The sequence below is a fragment of the Oratosquilla oratoria genome, chromosome 26, assembly GCF_046742065.1.
Source record: "Oratosquilla oratoria isolate Oo_2021 chromosome 26, ASM4674206v1, whole genome shotgun sequence".
NCBI lineage: Eukaryota > Metazoa > Arthropoda > Malacostraca > Stomatopoda > Squillidae > Oratosquilla > Oratosquilla oratoria.
In genome coordinates, this window is record NC_134802.1 from 32,619,212 (window position 1) to 32,627,543 (window position 8,332).

Below are 8,332 nucleotides of genomic sequence, written 5' to 3' on the forward strand. Positions count from 1 at the left end.
TGAGTGAGTGGTTTGAGGTAAAGGTGGGACTTCGTCAAGGATGTGTTATGTCACCCTGGCTGTTCAATTTATACATGGATGGGGTGGTGCAAGAGGTAAATGCAAAGGTAGTGGGAAAGGGATTGGAGATTGTTAAAGAAAATGGAGAAAAACCGGAGATAAGCCAATTGTTGCTTGCGGATGACACTGCACTTGTAGCAGGATCAGAGGAGGGATTGAGGAAGTTAGTGACAGAGTTTGGGAAGGTGTGTGAATGAAGGAAGTTGAGGATAAATGTAGGTAAAAGTAAGGTGATGAGATGTACAAGGGGTGAAAGTGGCAGTAGACTGGAAGTGAGTATTAAGGGAGAGAGACTGAAGTGGTTATTTTTAGATACTTGGGTGCGAATGTGGCAGGAAAGGGAGGAGTGGAGGTGGAGGTAGAATACAGATTGAGAGAAGCAAGTAAATACCTTGGTGGATTAAAAAGTGTAATGAGAAATAGACATTTGGGAATGGATGCTAAGAGGAGATCGTATGAAGGGGCAATTGTGCCGACAACACTGTATGGGGCAGAAACATGGAACATAAGAGTGGAAGAGAGAAGGAGTTTGAATGTGTTTGAGATGAGGTATCTGAGAAGTATGATAGGAGTTACTAGGCTGGATAGAGTGAGAAATGAGGAGGTGAGGCAGAGAACGGGGGTGGAAAGGGAGTTAGGAGATAGGATGGATGGAAGAGTATTGGGATGGTTTGGACACATGGAAAGAATGAGTGAAGAAAGATTAGTAAAAGAGGTGTGGAAGGCAGATGTGGAAGGAGTGAACATGAGGGGTCAACCTAGGATAAGATGGATGGATGGGGTAAAAGGGGATTTGGGTAAGAGGGGATGTCTGTTGAGGAAGGACGACAAAGAACAGAAGACAGGGGTGAATGGAGAATGGTTGTATATGGATGATGTGTTGCATGGGGGTGGAAATGGGTTGGGGGTGAGGGAGTGTGTATGAGAAATAATTTGATGCAGCCCAAAGGGATTTCTCCCCGTCTTCTCCTCTTCTGCATGAGGGGTTGGAGAGGGGGGGTTGCCAATTTAATGAAGCAGCCTTGCTGTGGATGTGCTGTGTCTTGTGACACTGCTTTCGACCCAAGGTAGTGGGCGAGACACAGGGATGACCCGGCATCCAGGAGGTGCCAAGATAAGAGAGAGGGAAGTGTGGGGAAGGGAGTGGAGTGTGATGGGGATGGAATGGGTGGGAGTGGTTTTATGCCTTTGTTTTTTGGCTACCTCCTTTATAAGGGGGAGAAAAGCCTTTGGTATAAGTATTATTTCTTACATTCCATCTTCTTTTCTGGCCATCCCAAATCTTTCAATTACTTCAAAAATTGATTTTTATTCTTTTTAAATATTCAGCTACATTCTGTCCCCATCTAACATCCCGTTCACTTTGCAGTTTGCTACATTCTATATCTTTCCAGTAACATATAAATCCTAATAGTTGTTAAAATGAAAATTTACTAGTGCAAACAGTAATGATTCCTATGGATAATTGAATCACCTTAAAGGGTTCCATAATTCTTCACAAATCTCATAACCAATGCATGTCTCAAGTGTAGAAATCACAGCATCACCAAAAGGGACAGTTGGCTGACCCGTGATTTTGGAGATCATTCGAGGTAGGAAATGTTCCTCTGTCTGACGAATCTAGTCAACAAAATAAAAAAGAATTGTACATATATGTTTGCTTAATACAAATATTGCTTAATACAGATATAAGTCCCATCCCAAACCAAGAAATCTACTTTGTTAGTTTAATCAACTCCCTTCCTTGACTATTCATGAAAGTCCTCACCTTTTTCCAAGCTGAAAACCATCGTGTTTCTCTATAGTTACCATCATCACACAAAATCATTTTTGGGCGAATAAGTAGAATCTTCCTGCAATCAAAATTACACAAAATAATTTCAAACAATCAAACTGGTATATCAAAATGCAATGTCAAAATAAATCCTTTCAGGGTCTTAAATTGATGGGTGTTAACAGACAAGCAAGTGCTAAATATGTGAAAAAAGTATAATAAAAAAACAAATACGAGTGAGACCAAGGAGAAAACTTAATTAACAGTTTGTAATGGTGACCTTTCTTGTGTTTTTATGTATATATTTCCCATTGTGTTTATTTATTAATATATATATTTATTATTGTATATTTTGTGAGCATTTTGCAATTGCAAGGCAATTCGTGCCTGTCTTACCCGCCAAAAGCAAGAGTTGGCGTGGGTTAGTCTTGCTCTCGCCTTTGGAGTACGCATGTCTGATCAGTGCTTTGGATAAAATTACTTAAAAGAAAAAAAAAAAAAAAAAAATCTTTTATAATTAAGCCACCCCTTAAAAGTTGCCTAAAATTTTACAAATTTAAAAATTCACAGCCCAATAGTGACTGGTGTTGATTAACAGATCCTCCCACAGATCTCTCAGGACTGTTATCTGTGTTATATTGATGCGGAACTGTTTTTACATTACTGGCTGAAAGTGGTATGGAGAGGAAAGCAGTTGGCAATTGGCAGCTCTCCATGTGTGAAAAAATGTAAGACAAACAAATGAAGTTGAGAGAGATTTTGGGGCCCAGTCTGGGGACAGAGTGCCAACCCCTCAAGGCTGCACCTCCTGATGGAGGCGAGGGGTTTGTTGGGTTTTAAAAAAAAAAGTGATAAACATGAGATGAAAATTATGATGGAAGCATACAAGATGAAAAAAATCTACATGTACTAAATATGAAGGAAAAAAAACAATGGGTACAAAATTTCATAGTATCTAAACAAAGACTTACCTATTAAGAAAAACTAAGCGGCAGTTGTACGTAACATTTTTATGCATGACTGGCATTCCGACATCTATTATAATGTCAACACATGATGGATGTTGTAACAGCTTGGCAACCACTTCCCATGAATGTAGCATCGTGTCACATTCATGAAAATGATCATTGCAGCTATAACCTCTGTTTAAAAGGAAATTCATACGTATAAATGCATAGATATTATAAAATGGTTGGGCAATAATAAAGTGATATATGCTGTCTTCATTGTACGGTGGGATATGAATAGAAAGGACTCTTCAAAATATTATTATAACATTTACAGTATTTAATTTTTTTCTTATGATGAAAATGCAAAATTAATTTAATATAAAAATTATGAAAGAAATGAAATATGAAAAAAAAAAATAAACCTACATTATACAAAACATGTAAAAATCAATAAAAGTATAAATAATGTATTGCGTTAGTCTATAACATTCTTATTCTATGAATAGATAAAAAAAAAAGAATACATACGGAATTTCTAATTCTGGTCCACTTCTGTATGAGGCTCCTGAAGCCTTTGCTTGTAGGATGGAGTCCACAATGCGCTCATAATTACCCTCAAAGTCTAAAGCCCACTGGTTAAGGGAACAAGTCGCAACCACAACCTTGCGACCCATGGCTCCCACTTGTGCACTGCACCTTGCCTAGAAGGTCTCTGTATCACAAAACAATACTATATAAATATACTTAAATTGATTAAAATATTTATGAAAAGAACCAAATTGTTCAGCTATAATTAGTGTCAAATTCTTGAACTGCACCACCTTATTCACAAGAAAACTGGGTACCTTTGCCATCTAACATACTTAACTGCATTTATCTACTTGTAGTATATGGGAAAGGAGCTATGTTCATGGGGGTACTGTCTTATTCTCCAATTATCATACCAAGTTCTAATTTGGGTTCAATAATCTTTGCAATTTCAGTTTACATACTCATATCTGTATGGAAGTACATTTCTTCACATATTTGAAAAATGTGGTCTTCTTAAAGTTATACCCATGACCTCACAATGACCTTCTGTCCCAAATCAAGAGATCTCGGTCAAATCATACTACCCCCATTCAGCGACCTGAACACTGCAATCAAATCACCTCTTTCTCTTTGTTCCATTAATATTGGGGTAGAGGACATAGTAAATAAGAGATGAGCATAATTGAGAAGAGTAACTGACATCTACTTAGAAATTAATTAATATAGTTAGTGACTTCAGCAATTTTATATTGAGTATAGAAGGTAATTTTGTGTAAAGAAACTATTAATATTAAAAAATACCAAGATTTAGACAAAAATGTAACATTTTCAAAAGCCAAGCCTATTATTGCATCATAAACATGTACACACATGCCCAGTTTGCTTCACATGCAGATCATATATAAATGCGCACACTGTTACTACTTTAACAGTGATAGTACCATGCAGGACTTGAAAATTTTCTGAAGCACTTTTCAAAGAAATTTCATAATTTCATGGAAACTAGTATCTGAAAATATTACACAAAGACCCCACCCCCTTAATTTATCCAAATGATATAGCCCAAAAAAAATAAAAAAAGTACAGTCCAGCAGTTGACATTTACTGATAAATGAAGATTATGAAATAGGACCTCGAGCATAGTATGATAGTATCAATCCTGTATATTATATATACCAAAGGCTTTTCCCCCCTTACAAGGTCAAGGGAGGTAGCCAAAAAACAAAGGCATAAAATCCACTCCCACCCATTCCATCCCCACACACTCCATTCCCATTCAGCCCCTCCCTCCCTCTTATCATCTTGACTTGGCTCCTCCTGAATATTACAATAAAATATTTACAAATAGCTATACACAATTGGCCTAACACCTTCATCCTTTTGACACTACAGGGCACATATGCCTCTATTCTAGCTGTCACCAGTCGTCTTATTAATATCTGATATGGTAAGAGTTACCGAGTATGATTTATATTTACACAACACCGAAAAAATTATACAGCTCAAGAATATTTGTCCCAGCTGCAATCCTGTACTAGATCCTGGATATTCAAATATACACATACAGACAATTTCCCGGGTGTTTCCTAATTTTCATGTATTTTCTATACTCGAATGTAATTCCACGGTTACAAAAGCGATTTGTTAGGGTTCTAAAGACAATGATATCCTTAGATGACCTACGTGCGTTTGTCTAGATAAGAAATCGGGTGTTTTGCACAAAATAACTCGATCGTGGAATACAGTAGTGATGATCAAATGTTCTGTTTGCAGAAGTGTGATATTTGCTTTTGGACACTGTTGCAGACCGGCTGTTGCCTGCACTACCATGAGCTCTATACAGATTATTCCCAATCAGCTGATATGACCTCTTTGACGATAAGCCGCAAAACTGCTACCCGTTGCTATGGTACCATCTACGTTTGTTGTGGTATTTTCTGCCGTGGATTACATTACCATTCCTAGCACATGTTTGTACATATATAATGTGTGTGTGTATTTATTTACCTAGTTGTATTTTACGGGAAGGGGAGCTATGCTCGTAGGGTCCCGTTTTCATATCTCGTTTTATCAAGACTGTTTTGAAATTCGTGTATTGTTTTTGCACACACCACTTTCTTATCTAACTTGTTCCAAACATCTATTATGTGGGAAAAACTGTTCTTTTTTTAGGTCTCTTCTATAACTGTCTTTCTTGATTTTATTTCCATTTCCTCTTGTATCTCTACTATCCCATTTTATTAGATCCTCTCTATATCTATAGTTTCTATGCCTTTCATGATTCTATAAATAGTTATCATGTCTCCTCTCTCTCTTCTTTGCTCTAATGTCTGTAGCTCAAGTTTTGCTAGTCTCTCTTCATATGGTAGTTTTGAGAGTGTTGGTGCCAATTTCGTAATTGCTCTTTGTAATCTTTCTAGTTTTATTATACTTTTTTTTTTCTTTTTTTTGGTGACCATGTTGTCGCTGCATACTCCAATCTTGGTCTTATCAAAGTGACCAGTATTTTCGTCACCATTTCTTTGTCCAGGTATGTAAATGCCACTTTGATTGTTCTTATTAAATTATAAGTTTCTCATTTTTTTTTATGTGTTTCTCAGGTGACATATTATTCATTATAATGACTCCCAGGTCCTTCTCATTTTCTACTTTTTTAATTTCTTCTTCTCCCAATTTATATGATCTCACTATTCTTCTTTTGCTTTTTCCAAATTATATTATACTACATTTAATATTGAATTCCATCTCCCACTTCCTACTTCATTCCCATAATTTATTGAGATCACTCTGTATCGACTCACTATCTCCTAGTGTTCAGTTTTTTCAACAATTTTGCATCGTCCGCAAAGAAGCTCATATAACTTTTAATTCCTTCATCCATATCATTAACATATATATATATATATACATATATATATATATATATATATATATGTATATATATACATATATTTATATATATATATATATATTGTGCCGTTACGAGCAGTAACGGGGCTTTTTTTTTTTTATAATTCCGTGTACCTCCATGTTTACATTTTTTTTTTGTCGTAAGGCTCGTTTCCCCTCGGAAGGGGGTTTCAATTTTGTTTTTTGTAATGCTTTAATTTTAAGTGTATTTCGAACAGAGACCTCATCTGTTCGAAATCCCACCTTTGTAAGTTGTCTGCAAGCTATGTCGCAAGATAACATCGCATTATTTGTACAATGTTCACTTTAAGAATTAGAATTAAGAAGGTGTGTAGGACTGGGTGCCGTTTGTGATGTCACGTCACGCATCTAGGCGCCAGTCTGGTTCGAAACTCGAGAGGTGTACACACCCCTCTTTGTGACCAACTCAGTAAGTCGTAAAACCCTTTATATTTTAGTTTTAGAGTGTACTAGTGGATCCTTGGAAATACTTTTATATTATGTGTAGCTTTTAGCCTTTAGTAACTACAGTCCCATTTCCAGTTTTCATCATTTCACCGTAACTATCGAAATTCCTTTGGGTCCATCCTGCGTGATGGATCGGATCTGCAATAAAGTGGTATCGAACATTCCCGTGAATAAATAACCTTACGTCCCAAGTCTGTCTACGTCACGTATGCTAAGATGCTGATTGTCTATTTGATCTGCGCAGTCCCCAGTTCGCTGCGTCTCATATATATATATATATATATATATATATATATATATATATATATATATATATATATATATATATAACATTATTGGGGCCCGAAACGTTCCATGTGGAACTCCATTAATCATTTCATCCCAATTAGAGTGTATGAATCTTATCACCACAAATTTTTCTTTCATGCAAGAAGTCTTCCATCCACTTCAGCAATTTGTCCTGTATTCCTCCTGCAGTTTCTAATTTCTTTAGTATTTTTTTTTTTATGTGGCACCTTATCAAAAGCTTTTTTCAGGTCTAGAAATGTTCAATCAGCTCATCCATCTCTTTCTTGTATTACATCTATTAGCCTTGAATAGAAACACATTAAGTTTGTGACGCATGATCGTCCTTCTCTAAATCCAAATTGCCTAGGATTTAGTGCCTTTTTTCCAGATGCCTTACCCATCTAGGTTTGATGATTCTTTCACAGATTTTAGCTATCATACTTGTAAGAGAGACCGGTCTGTAGTTAATAGGGTCTTCCTTGTCCCCCTTTATATATTGGTACTATATTTGCTCTTTTCCAATCTTCTGGAACTTTTCCTTCTTTCAATAAACTGCTTATTAGACTATGTATTTTGTCTGTTAGTTCATTCCCGCATTCTCTCAAAATCTAGTTTGCCATTTCATCCGGTCCATGGGATTTTCTGATATCGAGTTTACTCAAGTGATTCATTATTTCATTCCTTGTCACTTCTATCTCTTTCATAGGAGGGACTTTCTCCTCCCCCTCGATATCTCTAGGTTGTATGTTCTCCCTCCTAAACACCGATTTAAAACGTTTATTCATAATTTCTGTCATTTCTATTTCCCCTGTGTATTCAATTTCTCCTTGTCGTAGTTTCTCTAATTCTTATTTGTTTTTCAGTTTGTTGTTTACAAATATGTAAAATAGTTTTGGTTGATCGTTACATTTTTCTATGACATCTTTTTCATACTTTCTCTTTTCTGCTCTGCACACTTGTACATATTCATTTCTTTAACTAGTATATATTTTCCATTTTCAGGTCTTTTGTCTTTTTTCTATTTTATCCAAGCTTTGTCCCTTTTGTCTTTTAACTCCCTGCATCTTTTGTTGTACTAACACTTTACATATCCTTTTTTTTTCTCTTGGTACATACTCGTACTTTTCCACTCCTTCTTTATAAATTTTTGTCAAAATATTCCATTTCTCTTCCACTGTTTGCTCCTCCTTGTGTATCCTTTCCCAGTCTGCTTTTTGAAAGAATTCTCTTATTTTATAAAAAAGAAAAAAAATCCCTTTCTATATTGTTCGTTTTTTTTTTTCCTGTGTATTTTTCCACATTTAGTTCCAGTTCAACCAATATGTGGTCACTTTTACTTATTGGCGTCTTA

The 8,332-nt window shown here is 35.9% G+C and overlaps 1 protein-coding gene across 1 annotated transcript; it reads right to left on the minus strand.

Moving 5' to 3' along the window:
* Positions 1 to 1,506: 1,506 nt before the first annotated feature.
* LOC143039457 (glutamine-dependent NAD(+) synthetase-like) lies at positions 1,507 to 5,175 on the minus strand. Its single transcript, XM_076209546.1, has 5 exons — positions 4,999 to 5,175; positions 3,313 to 3,496; positions 2,806 to 2,976; positions 1,829 to 1,913; positions 1,507 to 1,680 (listed from the first exon to the last, which is right to left on the minus strand). Exons 2-5 carry the CDS (start codon positions 3,456 to 3,458, stop codon positions 1,531 to 1,533), a joined length of 552 nt encoding a protein of 183 aa, XP_076065661.1. The 5' UTR covers positions 3,459 to 3,496; positions 4,999 to 5,175; the 3' UTR covers positions 1,507 to 1,530.
* Between the last annotated feature and the right edge of the window lie 3,157 nt (positions 5,176 to 8,332).